Genomic DNA, 21238 nt, shown 5'->3' on the forward strand with positions numbered 1-21238 from the left:
TCTCCCTTCCTCCCTCCTTCTCTCTTCCCTTCTCTTCTCCATTTTTGTTACCTTAACCTAGGAGTCCCTGAAGACAGGTTTCATAGCACATGTCATGTTGGAACCCTCAAGGCCACAGGGAAGAAGCCGGGGTGGGGGGCGGGTGTTCCATTCTCGTTCAGTAGAGTTTGGAAAATCCTGGACTTGAAGTTTATTCAGAATCTTCTGTGAGACTGAGTCTCTGGGCCGTATTTTCTCAGTCAGGAAACTGAGCCAGTTGTATGAGCTTTTCTTAAAGGATGACTTTCAGGTCTTAAATTTTGTGGTACTTCAGGAGGTAATCCACAGAACAGAAAGAGATCTTGACTAGCCAAGAGACTTGGTTCCATTTTTCATGTGTCTCTCTGACACTGATATTATGCAGTCTGAAGGAAGTCATTTTATTTCTTTACCTGAGGATTTGTTCCCTTGTTATAAAATGGCAGTGGGCCTACTGTCGGCACCTACTTCAGAAACACTGTGAAAGTCTCATGAGACTCAAGCTAAAAAGCACTTTTTTGAGGTGAAAAATGCAAAGAGGCAAAATAGACAGAATCGAGCAACATGGCAGACTGTTCACAGACCTATTCTATTCCGATTAAAATCAAGGCTTACACAGCGAGGAACGAGAAGCAATCAGAGCCTCTCATACAGCCATTTCCTAGGTAACACCTGAACTGACAAACAAATCATACTGTAGGCAAGAGACCTAGAGGGCGGACTACCCATCCTTTCAGGTTTAAAATGGTTAATCCTCTCAAGAGCCTGAGTCACCAGCAGGCACGTCATAGAGGTTTCTGGCAACTGCATGACATCAGTCATATTTCAGCAAAAGTTCCTCTATGCACCTCTGATGAGAGCTGTTATACTTAGCCTACTATTTACACTTGCCCCTCTTATCATACACTTTGTCTTCATATTACTGCCTATTTATAGTATAATTTTAGCGGTGGTGTCAACATCCCAGGTACTAAATGTATGGGGTTACAATCAGGAAAAGAAAACTTCACTCCATAGCAACTTAAAATACTTATCCTCTATGGACCTGAGCAGGATTCCAACCTGGCCTAGCAATGTGAGGTCATTCGTGGCCCTGGATGTACTTGAACTGCATATATTTAAAGCATACAGCTTGATCAGTGTTGCATATTTTTATACCTATGAAATCATCACCCAAAGCAAGAGAATATTTCCATCACCCCAAAAGCTTCCTTGTGACTCTTTAATAATCCTTCCCTCCCTTTCCTCCCATTCTCAGGTGACGACTAAGTGCTTTCTGTCACTATAGACTAGTTTGCATCTAAAATTTTATATAAATGGAATGAGATAGTACATATTCCTTTTTGTCTTGCTTCTGGTATCCACCTCAATTATTTTGAGATTCATCCATGTTGTTGCATAGATCCACATTGTCTTTTTATTGCTGAGCAGTATTCCATTGCATGGATATACCATAATTTGTTGATCCATTCACTTGTTGATATACATTTGGGCTGTTTCCAGTTTTGTTTGTTTTGTTTTTACGAGGAAGATCGGCCCCGAGCTAACATCTCTGCCAATCTTCCTCTACTTTGTTTATGGGACGCCACCACAGCATGGCTTGATGAGCAGTGTATAGTTCCACGCCCAGGATCCAAACCTGTGAACCCAGGGCCACCGAAGCAGAGCCCACAAACTTAACCACTATGCCACTGGGTTGGCCCCAGGTTGTTTCCAGTTTTTGACATTAGAAATAAAATGGCAATAAACATTTGTGCAGGCATATATTTTCATTTCTTCCGGATAAACACCTAGGGGTGGAATGGCTAGATCACATGGTAAATGGATATTTAACTTTTTAACGAACCTCTGAACTGTTTGCCGAAGTGGGTGAACCATTTTACTCTCTCATCGTCAGTGTATGAGAGCTCTAGATGCTCCACACGTTTGTTTGTTTGTTTTGTTTTTTAATTTTAGACATTTTAATGGGGATGTAGTGGTATCTTATGGTGGTTTTAATTTGTAATTCCACAATGAGTAGTAACGTTGAGCATTTTTTTGTGTGCTTATTGGCCATTTATTTATCTCTTCTCTTGTGAATTATCTGTATAAGTCTTTTGTCTATCTTTTTACTAGGTTGTTTGCCTTCTTCTTATTAAGCTGTTTTTTATGCGTTCTGGATACAGTCCTTTGTCTGATATATGTGTGTTGTCTGTGCTGTCTTGTCATTTTCTTAATGGCGTCTTGGAAGAGCAAAGGTTTTTGATTTTGATGAAGTCCAATTTTCAATCTTTTGATTTTATGGCTCATGCTTTTGGTGCCACACCTAAGAAACCTTTGCCTAGTGCAAGGTTGCAAAGATTTTCTCTTGTGTTTTCTTTTAGAAGTTTTACACTGAGGTTTATGATCTACTTTGAGTTAATTTTTACATAAGGGGTGATGTCCATTTTTATCCACATAGCTATTCAGTTGCTCCAGCACCGTTTGTTGAAGAGACACTTCTTTCCTGTATTGAATTGCCTTGGCATCTTTGTTAAAAATCAGTTGACTAGATATGTGTGGACCTATTTCCAGACTCTATTCTCCTTGAACTCACTCAAGCCAATAATAACCCACTTTCATCAATGCTCAGTTCTCTTCTGTTTAGAAGCTGGTAGGTCCTTGGCTCTAGGATGAATGAGGAGGTCAATCTTGCTGAGGTAATGGAATTATTCTGTCTGAAGCAACAAAACTGGGACACCACTGATAATCTGACACCACGAATTTCTGCCTTTCTTTGTGCAGTGCTGGAAAGATGCTGGCAGGGAGGATGTTGAGGACCTTGACTGTGCGTGATTTTTTTTTCTTAAGTATTTGTCAATACAACTCCCAAATTAAATTTAGAGTTGTGCTTGAGAGCATGTCATACTGGAAGATGAATCTCTCTATTGCTGATGGTGGGTCCAGGAATTATAGCTTATTGCACAAGAAGGAGCCTACAGCACTATCCAAGCTGAGCTGAGAATAGTATCCCTGAAGGCATTTCCTGGACGGTTCAATGCAGCCAACGCTTCCAGAACTAAAGACATCAAAGGTCTGCCAACTTCCTTGGAAGCCTCTTCTCTAGTCCAACAGCAACAACATCAGTCGACATTCATTCAATAATTATGTACTAAGCACATCATCTACATCTTTTTATTTTTCCTTAATCTTACAAAAAAGATGCTGCTTTTGTTTCCATTTTACAAACAAAGAAACTGAGGCAGAGAAAGGTTAAACAACCTGCTCCAGTTCCCCCAGTTAGGAAGTGGCAGAGTTAGGATCTGTCTCCCTGACTTCAGCTCGCACATCCTTAGCCACAAGGCTACACTGCCTCAGAGTACTTACTCAGTACTAAGGGGACCTTTAGAAACTCACTCCCATGCACGGGGCACTTGTCTCAGAAGACATGAGGCTGACAAGCTGATTGCATGAGTAGCGCCTCTGTGAAACCACTCGCTTGGCTCCAAACCTTTACTGCCCGCCCCCACCACTCTCCCTCACTTCCTTCTGTTAAATATCTCCTACATCAAAAGGGATGCCACGAAGAAGGTACCACCAGGGGTGGGCTGAGGGGAGGCAGGGTTTGAACTTGAGGAGATAAAATGAACAGGAAGGATGCGATGATTGTCTTCAGATAGAGCTCTTTCAAGAGCAGAAGAGGATAGAGGGGAGAAGGGAGGGCTAGAAAGCAAATGCCTAGGTAGGAAGGGGGAGGCAGGGAGTGCCCAAAGATAACAGAAAGAGAAGGACTTAGTGTGGAAGCGAGACTTCCAAGGAGGTGGGCAAGGAGGGAGCTCAAGGGTTAAAGGTGGGAAGGGGAGAAGCCGTGAGTGAGAGGGAAGGATGAAAGAGAGAGAACAAAGGTAGCTTGCACTGAAGACTTGGGTGTGGGAAGGAGGCAGGTCAGGCTGTCTCCATCCTCTCCACAAGGTAAAGACTTACTGAGAGCAAGAAAATAAAACTGAAGAACATATAGAAGAAGGAAGTAACTCCTTCCAACCCAAGCTACTGGCTGAATGCTAAACACTTTGCAAATACAAGCCTACAAATTCAAGAATCACAGTCACTTCTGCAGGTGGGAAGAGCCTTGGGAAAAGTTCTTGGGTGTGGACTTGGAAATACAAACCTAAAGTATCCTTTATAAGAGTTCCATCTCCGGTTTTGTTCATACGAGTGGAATCCCATCTGAGGCTGGTGCAGGACCAACAGTGACCTCCACAGGCTCTGCAGAGCCAGCCCATCCTTCCAGGGTGGGAGACTCTCAGCACCACTTGTTGAACAGGTGCACCAATGAAAAGACGACAGCCGCCACCCCAGAAATTCACATTCTGCAAGAAAATATGCAGTTGAGAGGGGCTCCCTTTTATTGCTAGAGTGGAGCTGCTTTGTTCTGGTGGGTGGAATGGAATTGTAGGCAAAACCTTAGGAGGGAGATAGACAAGGGGAAGCTTGAAGGGCAACCTTGCTACTCAAGGAAGAAGAAACACAGTTTTGCTAAGCAATCATTTATGACTTCCAACACAAAGTTATTTTTCCTTTCTTCCTTTTGCCCTCTTCTCCTTTGCATTTTTCTCTCTCTATTCCTTCCTCCCACCCAGAGATGCTGTGTAAACAGGAAACAAAGAGAGAACAGGCTCAGAGGGAACCTGCAGCCCCTCCTCCCCATGTGTCCCCCTCCCCCCTCCCCACTACAGCCTGCCTTGCCAATTCCCACTCTTCCTTTACATGTCATGTGGAGGGTCTGCTCCTCTGGGAAGGCCCCAGCACACCTCCCCTACTGCCAGGCTTGATATGGACATCTTCTCCGTGTTTTTCCTTATCACCATAAACCAAATGCATCGGTTTATGGCTCTCTCGCTGACTGTGAGCTCCTCGGCAACAAAAGCCAACTCCTATGATAAGTCAAGGGCTTTCGAGGGCAATGAAAAAACTCTAGCCATTAGTATTATTTGACTTGGAACCCCCAGTTCCTAGACAGAGGGTCTGGGGATCAGTAGACATTCGAAGGGTAGCAATTATTATTATTATCAACATATGGCTATCTATTACTTATGGCCTTATTACTTATGACCATTTATTACTGTAATTTTAATTATAATCACTATTACTACCACATGACCACTTAAGGAGGTTGGACCCAGACACTGGCCAAGAGCTCAAGGTAAAGAAGTCATGGTCTACTGAAGGTAGACCTGAGCTGGTCCAACCAAAAAGGACATGGAGAGAAAGCTCATGGGCAAGGATGGGCCTTCCAGGGCCTTGGAATCAGAAATAATATCATCTCCTTCTTTCATAAAATATGCGACAGTTTATAGAACACATTCATTACATTATTTAATTCTCCCAATTTCTGTTGTCGAGTAGGTGGCATGACACCCATTTACAAAGAGGAAACTTGCTCAGAGAGGAGATACGATTTGCCAAAAGTCACACAGCCAGTGAGTGGTGAGTTCAGCTTAGAGGATAGGTCTTCCGTCAGCGTGTTTGTTGAGTGTTCCCCAAAAGAATGGCCCAAGGTTGGCTATGACCATCTGAAGTCCAAGAGAGAACACCAGTTCCAGCTAGCCAGAGGGAGAGCAGGGGGCAGGTAAAAGGGACTGAAGAGCCCAGTCTGACGTTACCACAGGCCACAAACTGGGGTAACTTTGATTTGCGATTCAGAAACATAAAAACTCAGAAAGTTAAGAGCAGTAGCTGCCATAGTAGTACTGTCTTCTAATGCCAATTATTTTAAATAAATTGCTCATTTTGTCCTCATCATAAACCTCTGACCTAAGTATTGTCTCCATTTCACATATCTGGAGGCCCAGGGTCAGGGAGACTAAGTAACTTGGCTGTGGTGGTCACGTAGATAAGAGAGGCAGAGAGGAGATTCACACCTCCCTCAGGTCAGCCGCCCATCACGCCCACATCCCTTCCACCACACTAGCAGCTTCCCTAAAGCACTTCCTTCCATGTGATTCCAGGCATCCCATGATCCCCCTCCTTCGATACTTCTCCTGCATTTTCCATTGCTTCCTGGTTAAACTACCTGTGGGTTTTTCAAGAGACAACATAATGGGGGCACACCCTGGTCAGTGGCACAGAGTGCAAAGTGTTATGAGGGGTGGGGGTAGCAGGAGTAGCCAGAAAGTCCAGGCATGGGAACAGCTGGGGACCTGGACAGCCCACCTCTAGGACAGCCCTTAGCAGGATCCCACTCCAAATATAAGAAGTAAGACAGGAAGGCCAGACCTGAAAAGCCAATGAAAAACAGGATCATATAAGCCCATAGGACCAGGAGCCAAAACAGTACCCCCAGACTAGGAGACAAGGGTTCAAATCCAGGCTCTGCCACCAGCCAGCTGACGACCACGGGAAAATCACTTCAGCTTTCAGAGCCCCCGTGTCCTACCAAAAAGGAGAAGCATACGACCTTGCCCTCCTTACCAAAGTAGGGTGTGGTAGGGGTAAAAACAGGAAGAGGATGTTGCTCCTTTCCAAGCAACCCACAGACACAGGGCAAGCACAACTCCCACTGCTTTTGCAGCACCTCCCACTCTCCCCAATCTTAGAGTCACAGTTCACAGAGAGCTTCTGAGACGGCTCTTTCGGAATCCGTTCCATTAACAATCCAATGCAACCACGTGTAGGTTGTGAGGGAGCAGACTTACATCATTTGCTCATGAAGCCCCTGTAGCAGATGCCATGGATTCCAGTTCCGGGGCTCCCCCGAGAGATGAGGTGGCCTGACTTCTCCAGCACCACACCGAGAGCAGGACGACGCCACCAAGGCTCAGAGCCAACCATCTTCACAGCTGGGAAATTCCTACCTGCATAGCTTTCTTATCCAAAACATATCCATTCTTGCAATTATTCTCACTCTGAGAATTATGCAGCTGACATTACAAAGAAATCTACCAGGGGAACAGGCCTGGGGTAGAAAAAATGCTGCTTCTGACAAACTCACAGTAACAACTTGATAGAAATCAAGGCAATTCTCTGCAGTTGAGAGCAAGGGTGAAGCTGTAACTCAGACCTAAATTCATGACATCAAGGTCCTAAAGACCAGTCTCTCTGGTTTCAACCATCACAGGCCATGAGCAGCCAAGAGGCATGCTTTATTTGGCACCATGAAATTGTCCACCCACTCCCAACCAGGGTTGTCAAAATTTTTCAATTGGTTGCCAATTTATTTCACACTAAACATAGATTTTCACTTTCTCTTAAAAACTTGGAAGATTTGACAAGCCTGGGTCCACACTTGGGCACAGTAACTCTGCTAAAGGGCAGACTCTTCATCCAGGCACACTCTCTAGTTGCCACAGACCCAAGCAGTTTCTCCTGTTTTGAGGCCTGGCTTCTGTGTGTATCTGAGTTTGTGACTCCCAATTTAGAGGCATCATTGTGGACGAACACTCATTTTGAATTACTGCAGGCCTGGGGTCAGGGATCTGGCCATAGCCTACTGGCTCCCCCCAACTTCTAGAGCAGGGAGAGGGAACCCAAAGACTCAGGATTGAAAAACTGTCAGCTACCACCTGGCAGCGTTTACCTAGCTCCAGTGTGCCACTCAGGTGAATAGAAGGCCTCCCTTATGGCAATGGGAACGCAGCACACACCTTTGTTACCTTTCCATACCTCCAAAGGCTTAAAAAAACAAAAAAGAAGAACAAAACCACGTTATGTGTCTTTTCTTAGAGATCTGATGAGATAACCATATATGGGTGGGATTTTTAATCCCAGGCCAGCACTGATAAAAGATACAGTGGGTGTGAGTTCTCCAAGGACAGGCCCAGTGTTGTGCAAAATCGTGCAGCTCTTCACTCTCTCTGACCCCCACCTGGGCAGGGCCTTAGACATTTATTTCTGGATATGGAATTTAAGTCACTGAGCTGCTTCTCTTAGGAGTATTTGCCCATAGGATATGAAACTGTTCCCAGTTAAAAATGGTTCAGCTATCAAGAGAAAAACAAGGTGGGGGCCTCTGCAAGGGTCCGCGAGCACAGCTATCCATTCCACACCAAGTTAGCCCTGGTGGAAATTAATTTTTAATGCCTAAATAAATGAATGCATCAACTAGCCGAGTGCTGAAAATTCCCACCAATAAACATTTCTTAAGGTGGAATCAGATTTCCATCCCTTGTAAAATGCAAAGGCGTTATCTGATTGACATGTTAATTAATCACACTTAATACTTCCATGTCTACATTTTACCTAAGCTTCAGATTCTGACAGAATGGTGCACAGGACAGCAACTCTGATGGAGGACAAGGATGGAAAAGTCCAGGATCCCAGGTAACCAGGAAGATCCACGTGACACAGCACAATAGTGAGATGAAGAGCACAGAGCACAATAAATAGTAATATTTGCTTGAGCTAGCTCTGCTGAAAAAGACTAAAAACCATACACACGTACAGTCCTACCCTGGTATCCATTTTTCCTCCCTGTCACTGAGCTATCAGAGAACAAGCTTCTGGCCAGCTGTGATGAAAAATAATAGTTAAGATCCTGGTGAGTTAGTAAAGGAAGGGCTCTAATCTCAGTTTCAAGGTGGGCAGTAGGGGCAACTTAAAGCAGTTGCTTTAATAGCTGTACTAAATGCAGTATAGTGTCCCACTTCTCTTGTGTCTTCCCCATAAACATACGCATACAAACACAAATGCAATACATTACCCCAGAAAGGATTAACGTATATTTTTCTAAAAGTGAAATTAAAGGTCTAATAATTTAGGCCTTATATAAGATGATGGTGCACGTAGCCAAGCTCAAATCAAATCACATTCTAAGAGTCCATATTTCTGCATTTAAATCACTATGCAACTGTATAAAGACAATCATTGTAATGGCAGCATCTTCATCTCCCTGTAAGTAAATTGGCTGCCTTCTATGAAGACAGCCTGACAGGAGATGGTAAAAATATCTCTCTTCTCAGTATTCATAAGGAGAGGGGAAAAAAAAGAATCAGAATGCAGGTAATGACCGTCACCCAGAGAACAAAGCAGTCGAAGACACATTTTAATACGAAATGGTGTCCTCCAGTTTCTGCATCCAAACGCCAGTTGTGCTAGAAAACCTAATGTGAATAGATTTATGTATTGAATTGAGGGGCAAAGGGAAAAAATAATTCTCACAGTCATTGAATGGACACAGAACAACAGATGCAAACAACACTGACTGGATCACTCTGCTATATAAAAGTCATCCCATTTGTCTTTAACACAAAAGACATCTTGCTTTAAAAATAGTCAGAAGATCTAAGGAGAGGGACACAGAACTCAGTACCAGCTCAACTACTTGAATGCTCTTCATCTTGCCCCATGCTTCTCTCTGCCAAGTCATTCACATTCTGCAATGAGTTCTGGACTCCTAAAATGATGTGTATATTCTCTCCCCACCCACCCAACTTCCCCCAGTAAATCTGTGGTGAGAGGTAACACAGGAGGCTGATACGTCCAGGAAAGATTATTAAGGAAGAAGAAGAACCTTACCACTTCTGGGAGCAGCCTAGTTGAGAGGTCATGGATGGCTTTGACCACTATACATATGGAAGACAGAAGGAATATCACCCCCAAGATGACGCAGGCTCTGCAAAGAAACAAAACATTGAAAATCTTAACTGGGAGAATTCCACCCTGCTGATTTACACAGTGACAATGACAATGACACAAGGCAAGGTATTACGACTCAATCAAAATTTGCCACACTCCCATGGTGACCACCCACAGCCTCAGAATTAAGACCCAATCATCTCTAGGAGAATATAGCTCAAATTTTATCACCAAAATCAACCCCATGGTGCAGGGGCTTACCATCCCACATAATCTGACAGAATCCCATGAATGCTGGCATGGAAGGGTCTCCAAGGCCATGAAATCCATACTCCGTGCCTGGAAACACAACATTTCACTCCTCCTCCAGCTGGAGGGTACAGAGTTTAATAGCAAAGAGTGGAGGTGGCTCTGGCCTGAGACATCCCAAACTCTACCACTTAATGTGTTGCTTGATCCTGGTCCAACCACTGAGCCTCTTTTAGCCTCTATTTCCTCACCTGTCAAATGGGAATAACATTTTCTATCTGAAGATGAAATGAAATAACGCACAGAGCATAAAAACGTAACCCATTAATGTTGGCTTAAACAAAGGAAATAAAAGTCCACCCTGGATGTCTCTTTATGACATAATGTGATGGACACATTTGGATTTTCCCCAAAGATAAAAAGGAGGAATGATTTGGTAACAACAAAAGACAGTGTTTATGGTAAGATGGAGCAATTCTTAGAAAAGAAATGAGAGAAGGAAGGATGATGTCAACCAAGACACCCAGCACAGGAGGAGGCAGGAGCAAGTCAGGGACATGGCCAAGGGTGAAGCCAGAGGACACACAGCCAGGGGTGTGGGGTGGGAGCCAGCAAGGAGGTCTAAGGGGCTCAGGACCTAGGAAATGTGTCCGGCAACCCAGACACAACAACTCACAAGAAAGATGGAAAATGAAAGTAAACATGAGGAAATGATGACAGTAACACAAGGGTCAAAATACCAAATGAAAATGAAAAGAGAGAGAAAAGAGAAAAGATGCAAGAATGACTACGGTTAGCTCCAGATCATTCCTGTCCCCACCTGATGTCACCATCATTTGGCAGCCTCCTCAGCCCTACTCCCCCAGCTATCAAATAAAATCATTTTTCATTATTCATCTTGGATTCCCTTCTCTGGACTAAAAGAATGGTCCAAAATTGCCCACATAACGTTGAAGTGGCACCTACTTAGGATATCAACAAACCTGTGGACAGACATGTTCCCCCAAACCCAGAAGCCAGAAATAAGCAGGTAAACAAGGCTGCTTGGAGTCCATTCAGTAGGCTTCTAATCCACACTCTAGTTGTAGGTTTTAGTCTTTCAAAAATACAGACAGAAAGAAGGCATCATTGCAGGCTGGGGCAAATCACCAAGAACACAGAGATATAGGAAATCTCTATGGGCGTCTTTGTATAGACTTCAGCAAGAGGAAGTCCTGGCCCTATACACCAAATGGAGATCTACCATGGTTGCCATTCATCTTCACAATAAGCCTGGAGTAAAAAAAAAAAAAAAAAACCCTACATTTAAGGGGGAGAAAAGATAATGCAGGCAAAGTATACACTGAGGCAGCAGCAGGAGTGAAGAATGCTCAGGTGAGGCAGTGAGCCTGCAGTTGGTCACCTCAGTCCTGCAGGGCAGTTGGGGCCAAGGAGGCTGCAGCCAAGAGGAGCACTGTGCAGGAGCAAGGCGCCCTACAGGAGGGCCACCAGTGATGAGATGCTGGAACAAGACCAAGGAATCCCAGGGCTTGGGGGAATCAATGCTCCCAAAGCAGCTGGCCCCTGAGTCCCAACTGTGCCCACAGGGAAGAGGGCTGTGGGCCAGCCGTGCCTGGCACTTGAAATCACCATTTCTACCTGTGAGCAAATGGGACCATGAGAGGTCCCATTACAGGTAGAGAATACAGTTAGGATAGCCCTCCAAGCTAAGTTTTGTGATGTGTTTTTTCTCCATTCAAAAAACTCCTGGGTGGCTAGCAGAGACTCTCTCCTTCAACTTTCAGATAAATTCAGCCACCAGCTCAGTGCTTCTCAACCCTCATGGCACACTGCGCTCACCTGGGGATTTTTTTTGTGAACAGCTGTGCAGTTGAACCACTCCAGTTCAGTTTTATCAGACCCCCTGGAGGTGAACCCAGGCATCTGTATTTGTTTAAAAGCCCCCCAGGCAATTCCCATGTACACAAGGGCTGAGAGTCCCAGGCCTAGACTCAGGTGAGGCCTTGTCCTTAGGGAGCTTCCACCATGGGGTAAAAAGCCACAACTCTCTGGACAGAAGGCGGGGAAGGAATGGTCATCCCAGCTGGTGAGGAAGGAACGGGGTCTAATGGTCCCTAAGAGACTATAATCTATCTGTTTACTGAGCAGCTTTCTCTCCCTGGGACACGAGTAGGGCTGCCACCACTTGAGTGCTAGATCTTCTACAGGCTGTTTGTCATAATATCCTCAAGAAGCCCCCTTCTCCGAACTCCTCTGGGGGGAAAAGTAACAAATGTCTGAGCTTCTTCCTGACAGGCAACAGTGATGCTGCAGGACTTTCTCCTTCTCCAGATCACTGGAGGCACACCTCTATAATGCACAAAAAGTAGATCTGGACTCTGTTTACATTTCGTAAGGAAACAGGTATAAAGGATGCAATGGTCTCCTTACATAATATCTTGCTTATGTATCTTTCATCAAAACTATACTACAAATCCCTTAAAGGCAAGAACCATATTTTGATATCTCTATCTAGAGCAGCATGTAGCAGGTGCTCCTTCTGCATCTGAGAATGGGTGTAATCATTAACTGATCAAGTAATCATAACTGATTTGTAAGTTTCCCCCCACGGAGTTTAAGGGGCATGAACTGCTTGCCAATGGGGATGGGAAGAGGAAAGAGACTCCTAAGACTTCAGCCAAAATGCCTATGGAATAGCCACATTGGAAAACTACTCTGAAAGGTAATGAAAATCAAAATAAATTGATGATTTGGTTTACTAAAGTTGAATTTTACAGAGCTGTCATGTTTTCTTCATAAATATACCTATGAATATGATCAAAAATGTTTTAAGAACCTATTTTCATCTTCTCTTCAATGTTTTACAAATTCAAAAACCACAGTCACCCTTCCTTCAACACTGCTGGGAGCCTGTGTGTCAGAGCTGCTCCCACAGCCTGAAGCAGCTATTGTTCGCAGAGACTGCGATGCTATTTTTTAACGTTTGATTAATAATGTATTGTGTTTACACAGCAGCTTTCTCCTCAGGCACTCAGAGTTCCACATATCAGCTCATAAATGCCCTGGAGGCCCCTCACCAGACCTGGGTTTCTGTTTTTCTGCTATTTTATGGATTGGGAGCGGGAGAGTATGTTTCATAAACATAAGGGTCAAAATGGGGAAGTCAAGGATTAGGAGGCTTGCACAAGGTCACCCAAGGAGTTGGAAGTCCACCCAGAAATAGAACCTAGGGCTCCTGACTTCCTCTCAGTGACCAACCCCGGTCAACCACCCAGCCAACCAGCCGGCCACTTGAAGGCTCTGGGCATCCACGTCATATCCTCACACCACCACTGCCCTAGGACTGCAGCAGTCTCCAGGAGGTGGCAAAGATTTGGGTCAGGAGCAAATACGGCTGCTTCTGATTGGGCGAGTGTGTGCTGTTTCCTGGTTTGCGGGCAGGCTGAAGGGGAAATGGTGGAGGGTAACTGCTCCATCAGCACACCATGGCCTTCACCTGGAGAGGCTGTCCTGGCACGTAAAGAAGGCAATGTGCCCAGGGGCCTGACTGCATTGTGAAGCCAGGTCACCGGAATGAACGAAGACTCCTTCTCCTGCCTGCCCAAACCCCAGAGGAGAAAAACACTGAGTCAGAAAGAGGCAAATGAACTACTGCCCCTTTCAACGTAATCCCGCAATCAACACAGACAGAAACTGAATTTAAATTCCCACAGGACCAGTGCTTGTCAAAGTGTCGTCCAGAGATCAGCAGCAGCATGTCACCTGGGAGCTTGTTAAGAAAGAAAATTCTGGAATCCACCCCAGACCAACTGAATCAGAAACGCTGGGGATGGGGCCCAACAGTCTGTGTTTTAATAAGCCCTCGAGGTGAGTCTGATGCTCACTGAAGTTTGAGAACCACCGTATTAGTCTTGCCAAAGACACATTTAATATCTGAAAGAAGACTGGTAAAATCCAAAGAAATGGTTAAAGCCACTGGCACCTTTTTCTTCTGCTAAAGATTGCAAATTGTTAATTACACGCAGCATTGTAAATCTATGAATAATCTTGCAGTAAGCATTAATTTTTCCTCTGAAACTATAAGGGCAAAACCTACTGACAGATATTCTCCTATCAGAAATGATGTAAGGTTGAAAGTTTGGTCCCTTGTCAATTATAGATTTAAAGCCCTGTGGATCACATCAACACAGCCTGAATCTTAAAGCAATTCTAAGTTATTTTCCAAAGAGAAGCTTCTTCTACTCATCCACTAATTTACAAAAGACCTAAAACACAATAGCCCTGTCAAGTAACCAATTCAGTCCACCAGCTTAAAGTGTAAATGTTTTATTTACCTCCTTCACCCTAGTCTTCAAAGGACTTGTAATCTGGGACACTGTCCACATGTGAAATAATGAAAAATGAAAAGAGAGTCAAACGTGAGTACACACGGTACTTACGGATGCACGATCTTTCCTGCTGTTTTACTCTAGCTAGGTCCTTTTTCACTCCATGTATTCTGCCATTTTAAGTAGAGCAACAAACAAAACCAATTTGGAGGCAGGAGAAAGTGAGCAAAGAATGCTTATGAGCCATTTCTCATTCTCTATAATGGCTATGCCAAACAGTCACCATTTTATTCAAGATCCCCCACCTTCGGCCCTCCATCTCTATCAACACCCACCTCCCCTCCTACTGCAGGAGTGCGCTCCTTCCTGTTTCTATTCTCACTCATCTTACTTCCTTCCCTAGTCTCTCCTAGGCTCTAGACCCCATCTCCTCTCTCCACCCATGTTCCCATCTCTCATATCTGTCTTCAGCCTCATGCATCTGCTTCATTGTGAACCAGCTGTAGTGAAGGGGAGAGTGGCTTGGACCAGGGATGGTCACTCAGCCCAGAGCTCTCCAGGCAAGGCGTTATACCTTCTCCACGGTAAGACCATCCATCTCCTCAACATGTAACCATTAAAAACCTCCCCTTACTCAACAAATGGTCCTTTGCTCATATCTGTATGAGCAAGCTGACTGAACCCACCCAAGTGAAATCTCATTTAGACAGGACTTTTTTCCCGGCTTCAGCTTTAGCGACAAAACTCAACTTGGGGGATTTGTTAAAGAATTAGATTCTAGAGCAGCTGAGTCCAAAAGAACTTTCTGTGATGATGGAAATATTATTCTGTGCTGTCCAATGTGCTAGCCACTAGCCATAGGCGGCTATTGAGCACTTCAAATGTGGTTAGTGCATCTGAAGAAATAAAATTTTAATTTTAATTACTTTCAATTAATTAAAATTTAAATGGTCACACATTGTTAGTGGCTACCATATCGGACAGTGCAGCTCTAAAGGTTGGGCTGAAAACATAGAAGCTCACCAAAGAGTATATCTATATATAGAGAGAGAGAGTAGCCCAGAAGCTACTCATCATGATCAGGTACATTTATATGGGTAGGAGGGTCTGCTCTAGGAAACATGCAGAAGAGTACCATGCCTTTGGTAACCTCATCAATTAATGCATCATTTCCTCCCTCCAGTAAACCTCCAACTCCCCAGGTTTACATGCCAAGTCTCACTCTTGTTCTTATCTAATGTCAACCAACCCCAGCCACAGCTACTGCTCCATCGGGGATAACTACATCTTAGAAAGGGATTTGAACTTCAGTCACTCACATTTTAAGGTCTACGTGCCAAGCCCTATGGCTAAGGCAAATAAAATCTATTCCCAGCCTCCCAGAAGCAGGAGGGGAAACCTGAAAATCATCATAGGACAGTCACTATTTATGAACATGAAAACATACAATAGACAAGGAACAAAATGAAGAAAAGGGTCAGAGTAATAAAACTCAATGTGAGGACAGAGTGGGAAGGAAGGATGGTTCTACAGTGTGATGTTTAAGTTGGGTCTAGAATAATGGACAGGAATCATCAAGCAGAGAAACTAGAAGGCTGTGGAGGGCACTCCAGGCAGAAGGAACTTCATAAGCAAAAGTGTGAAGACACAGCACTGTGGGATCCTGCTTCGCTGGAAATTCAAAGTGGAGATGCTATTCTTGGCGTATTTGGCCTTAGGGGAGCAGCAATGCAAGGGCCACATGTAGAAGGGCCCTCTGTGTCCTGGCAGTCCCCTCAAGATGGCGGACACAACATCCATGATATGTACAATGGATCTCAGACGGTACATGGACCAATGTGTTGTATTTAATAGTTATGTATTTTAACATACATTAGAAAAAAACTGATCATCACCCTATGTCTGCAAGGATATTATTGCTCAGGGGAAAAATTAAGTATGATTATATTTAAATAAATATTAAGTGAATAATATCATAGGTGGTACCCAGATAGTGCAAAAATCATCAAGGTAGTACACACATGTGTAAGGTTGAGAAAACCTGCAGTGGTGGCAGGAAGTCACTAAAGGATTTTAAGCTAAGGAAGCCCATGATGTGATCTGGGCTTTACACAGACCCTCTGACTGCAGCTGGGGTTTGGCTGGGTTGATGGAAAGAAACTAGAGGCAGGAGAAGCAGCTGGCAGACAGTGCTAGTAGCCAAGAAAACAAAGTGATGACTCCCTACACAGAAGCCAAGACAGCTGAAGGATCAAGAGGAAAAGACCCTGAGAAGGCAGAGTGGATAGAACTTGGTAATCGACTGGATATGGAAAGCACAGAAGCGATAATCTCGATTTTGAGATTGGCCAGAAGGGAAGAGGTGCTGGCACATCCAAGAGCAGGCGGTCTGAGGCTGCTGTGGGGAGCTGGTAGTGAGTCTAGTCTGGGACTTGCTAAGCTCGAGGAGGAATGTCCAGACAGTCAGGTACACTGGGCTTAGCTGAAAAGGCACGTCCTGAGCCTGGGCTCCCAGGGCCATTTTCCTGGGGCCCCCAGGTCTCACATTGTCATCTCTGGGGTGTAGAGAGATGGAAGGAGAGAAAGCAACAGGGAACACTCCATCTCAAGGTTGGCAAACCCTACCCAGTACCTCTACTTCCAATATAAACTGCAAGAGGTGTGCAGGCTGAGACTCAGGGCCCCCAGCTCTTTCAATCAATCAACAAACACTCATTGAGGCCGATTGCATTCTAATGAATCCTTACTCAATGGTGAACAACTGTGTTCTCGCAGAGCTTACATGGGGAGAGACAGACAATAAGCATGTGAGCAAATAAGCACATTATGCATAGAAACATAAAGCCACATAAAGGAGGAGAAAAATGGGAGGCTTATTTTATATACAGTAGTCGCACTTCTCTCTAATGAGGGGATGGTTAACCAAAGATCTAAAAGATGGGGGAGTAAGCAGTGCTGCTACATCGGTAATAACACTCTAGATGGAGGGAACAGAGAGTGAAGGGTCCCACTCAGGAGGGAACCCAACACAGTCAGTGAACAGGGATACGGCAGCATGGCTGCAACACAGTGGCCATGCAGGGTCTTAAGGCCATGAAGGACTTGGGCTTTTATTGTGAGTAGGACGGGAAACCTTTTAAGGATTGAGTAGAGGAGTGACTCACATTTAAATAGGATCATTCTGGCTGCTCTATCGAGAAGAGACCAAAGAGGGACACTGGTAGAAGCAGGAGACCAGAGGGAAAGTAACTGTAACGATCCTGGAAAGAGATAACGCTAGAACTGGTTTCTCCCAGTTCCTGTGAGAGACAAGGCAGACTTGCTGATATGCACTATTTTCCACCTAGCAAGTAAGAAGTAGACTGGTAGATTTTAGGAAGATTTAAAAAGGACTTTCAGGGTAAACCTCTGTTTCTCAGGAGAATAAGAATATCCTGGAATCTTACTACTTAAGCAAACTGGTTATTTAAAGAGATCCATTTAAGTACTTTCAATGTCAGGTCAATTATGCATGCATCAATTTCAATTTTTTCTTAGATATTCACTAAATAGATAACTTCTTGTCTATGCATAGAACATACCCAGGCAGATACTCAAAAAGAGTGATAACGGCCTCTGCAGAAAACGTGAGGAACTGAGGCTTGCTTTTGCCTACATGCCCTATCACACTTTTTATGTATTTTTTAAACAATGTACTTGTACCATCTATTAAAATAAATAAACACTAAATCAATGTTGAGATTGAGAGAAACATTTACTGAGGGTCCACCAGATGCCAAGGAACCTGCTATACATCAGACACGATGACAAAGACAAAATCCTTCTCAAACAGTAGAGAACGGTGCCATGTAAATCACACAGGAATCTTTCTAGAGAAGGTGTGATCTGAGTGGACTGTGAAAGAAACAAAAGAAGTCAGCTTGGTAAGGAGGAGTAAAGACTATGTTCCAGGAAAAGGGGAGGTATGTCCAAAGGTATATCAGAATTCATTCATTCAGCACATTTTAACTGCAAACCTACTTTGTGCCAGGCACCATTCTAGGGAGCAAGTCATACAGATATATGGGTCAAGAACCTTCCAGGCAGAGGGAAGAGCAAGGCTCTGAGGCAGAAGTCTGCTTGACTTGATTGAGGAACATCCAGGCAGCCGATGGGCCAAAGAGGAATGAAGAGTGGTGAAGTCAGAGGGCAAAGATCATGTAACGTCTCACAGCCATTATAAGCATTTAGGCATTTACAAAGACGGGCAGCCAGTGGAGGCCCCGACTTGAGAATGCCATGATGTGACATGTCATAAACAGCATCACTGCTGATTGGCAAAGGCAGAAAGAGGGAGAGCTGTTAGGAGGCTATTGCCACACACAGGTGAGAGAATGACCACTGATGGTGGCTCCGATCAGGTCGGTGGCATTGAAGGGTGAGTCTTTAGATATATTCTGAAGGTACAATTGGCAAGTTTTGCTAATGTATAGCATGAAATGAACAAGACCCAAGAATGAGTTGAGGTTTTTGACCTGAGAAAAGTAAAGGATGGAGTTGCCATTTCCTGAGATGGGGAAGAATGCAGAAGATGCAGGGTTTTGTTTTTTTTTTTCCTTTGAACAAGGGGAAGATTAGGAGTTCAGTTTTGGACATGCTAAGTTTGGGATGTCTGTTAGGCATCCAAGTGGAGGTGTCAAGAAGGCAGTTGGAGAAAGGAGTTTAGCTTCAGAGAAAGATCCAGAGAAAAGGACATAAATGGGGAGTCATCAGCACACAGATTGTATTTAAAGCCTGAAAGTGGATGAGACCATTTTTTCAAGACTCTCAAGTGCCTTAGTAAGGCTGGAGCAAAGGTTCCATGAGGGATCCTGGCCGAAAAGCTGGGTGGAGAGGTGAGCAAGGGGCAGCACTGAAGAATGTCATGTACTAAGCTAAGTTGCAGAAACTTTCTTATGAAAGCCATGCAGAGCCCCGACAGCCTTGAAAATGATGGAGTAAGATTATTAGATTTGCATTTTCAGCAGCTGACCCAGGCAATATCTACTGTGAACATCTGCTGGGCCTGACCTGTGTCCATTCCCCCTTTCATTGGTAACAGGCCTTGATTCTCCTTGCAGGCCCCACTCTCCTCAAGAGAAGAACTGTCGATCACCGCACCCTGCCTTGAACCAAGGCACCTGACCCATGCTTGGGCTAATCAGATCTTCCCTGGACTTTGAATCCAAGATGAATGATAACAAGGACTGAAAACAGACATGATTCATCTCACAGTAGGGGGCGCTGGAATGCCGAGCTCAGCTAGGACTGTGGCCCAGAGTGGTTAACCAATGTCCCTCAGGGTGGTCAGGCTTCCTACATGGCAGCTGACTTCCTCCTGAGCAAGTGTTCCCTAGGAAGTGGTCAGCTTCCCAGAAGCTGCCAAGCCTTGGAAGTCACGCAGCATCCTTCTAGAGCATTCTATCAGTTATAAGTGAGTCATAGGCCTGCTGACATGAAAGGGGAAGGGAAAGAGAAGCCACTTCTTAATGAGGAATGGCGGGGTAATATTGGAGAAGGCCACAAACCAGGTTAGCAAATCCTTCGTTTCTGAAGACTCTCTCACAATAGGGTCAAAGCAGTTCATGTAGAAAGCCAGGTTCTGTACTGGAGTGGACAAGGGGATGGATGGATGTCAGAAGAAACATAGTGGAGCACCTGTCTGATGACAGCTTTATCATGGCAGAGAGGAATCACCTCAAGTTTTAGTCCATCCTGAAAAGCAGACAATCCCAGTGTCACAGATACGTGCAGAAAACCAGTCCTTGAATGAATATTCTTACTGAAAAAAAGACATACAAGAATAGAAGCGTCCTCATGATTTCTGGAACTCCCATCTGTGTTGGCGGCACCAGGCTCCAGCTCCACTGCTCTGTCTCTGTGCGACATGAAAAGCTCTGCACCTTCAGGACACACGCTGATTGGCAGGACTTGGTTAATTGAATCTTTCATTCCTTTTCATCCCTAAAAAAATACTCTATCATTTCCTTGGTAACCTATTCTCCAATGTTTCTAACCTACTTGATTATAGTATTTAAAGTAACTGGCTTCAATTGTTCATTCACTTTGATCCACTTCTGGGAACCTCTTCCTAGAGAAAAAGCTTTTTGCAGAAGAATGTTCACAGCAGCATGACTTAAATTTAAAAGTGGGTAAGTTAAACGTGCCACAAAAGCAGTGTTTAAGTAACTGTGACACATTGATTCAATAGACTACTAAGTGCTATTTAAAACTGTTTGTCAATAACAAAGAGGTGTCCAAAAGATAAAATATTAAGTGAAAAACCAGGATATAAAATTATATGTATACAGATTAGAAATATGTAAAAATAAATCTAAACCCAGGGAAACATTTTTGGCAGGAGATACACTAAAAAGTGACAACAGAGAGAAGATGAACTTTCTTCTCTTCTACTTTTCTGTAAATTTTTATAATGAAAAGAAAATTTCTAAAAATGCCTTCTCTAGCTACATTACTTTTAACATTTCTTTTTATTGTATCCTCACAAGACATCAAGCACTGGTCTCCATCAAGTCTCAAACTTGGTGCAAAGTAATCAGGTTTTAACTGAGCAGCTACTGTCTGTCCTGTACAGTCAGGGGGCACAGGTGGAAATGTGCTCTTTGGTGGGTTAAGTGCTGTTATTGGGGCAATAACATAAGCTTCTACCCAAGCTCAACTGTTTATGTCTCCTTTTCTAAGACTCAGTTTACTTATAAGTAAAATGGGAATGATAGAAATACTACTTCCCTCCCAAAATTGTTGTGAACATAAATAAGATGATGAATAAAATACCATAGGTCATTAAGATGATCTTGAACACACATAAAATACTCAGGATAACATTTCTAATTTAATCCTATGGCATTTCCTTCTATACTGGGACTTCTGGTAAAACCCACCATTTAGCGTGTTCTATCTGAAGCAGAATCTTAGGGTGAGTCCTATGGGCCTGAATTCCCTGGAGCAAATACCCCTTGGCATGTGGGTAAGAGTCTGTGGCTTACAGAGAACTCTCACGGACTTCTCGTGGACTTATCAATGTTGCCCTCTGACAGGTTAGAAGGGCTGAGAGAGGGAAATCCGGGGAAAGA

The 21238-nt window shown here is 44.0% G+C and overlaps 1 protein-coding gene across 1 annotated transcript in view; it reads right to left on the reverse strand.

The window, feature by feature from the left end:
- The window catches only part of TMEM163 (transmembrane protein 163), a 234244-nt gene that overhangs the window by 36799 nt on the left and 176207 nt on the right, over window positions 1-21238 (reverse strand). The window contains exon 5 of the mRNA XM_023622824.2: window positions 9490-9586. Coding sequence (XP_023478592.1) covers window positions 9490-9586 — 97 coding nt within the window. The remainder of the gene's footprint in view (window positions 1-9489; window positions 9587-21238) is intronic.

Source organism: Equus caballus, chromosome 18 (assembly GCF_041296265.1).
Source record: "Equus caballus isolate H_3958 breed thoroughbred chromosome 18, TB-T2T, whole genome shotgun sequence".
NCBI classification, from domain to species: Eukaryota; Metazoa; Chordata; class Mammalia; order Perissodactyla; family Equidae; genus Equus; species Equus caballus.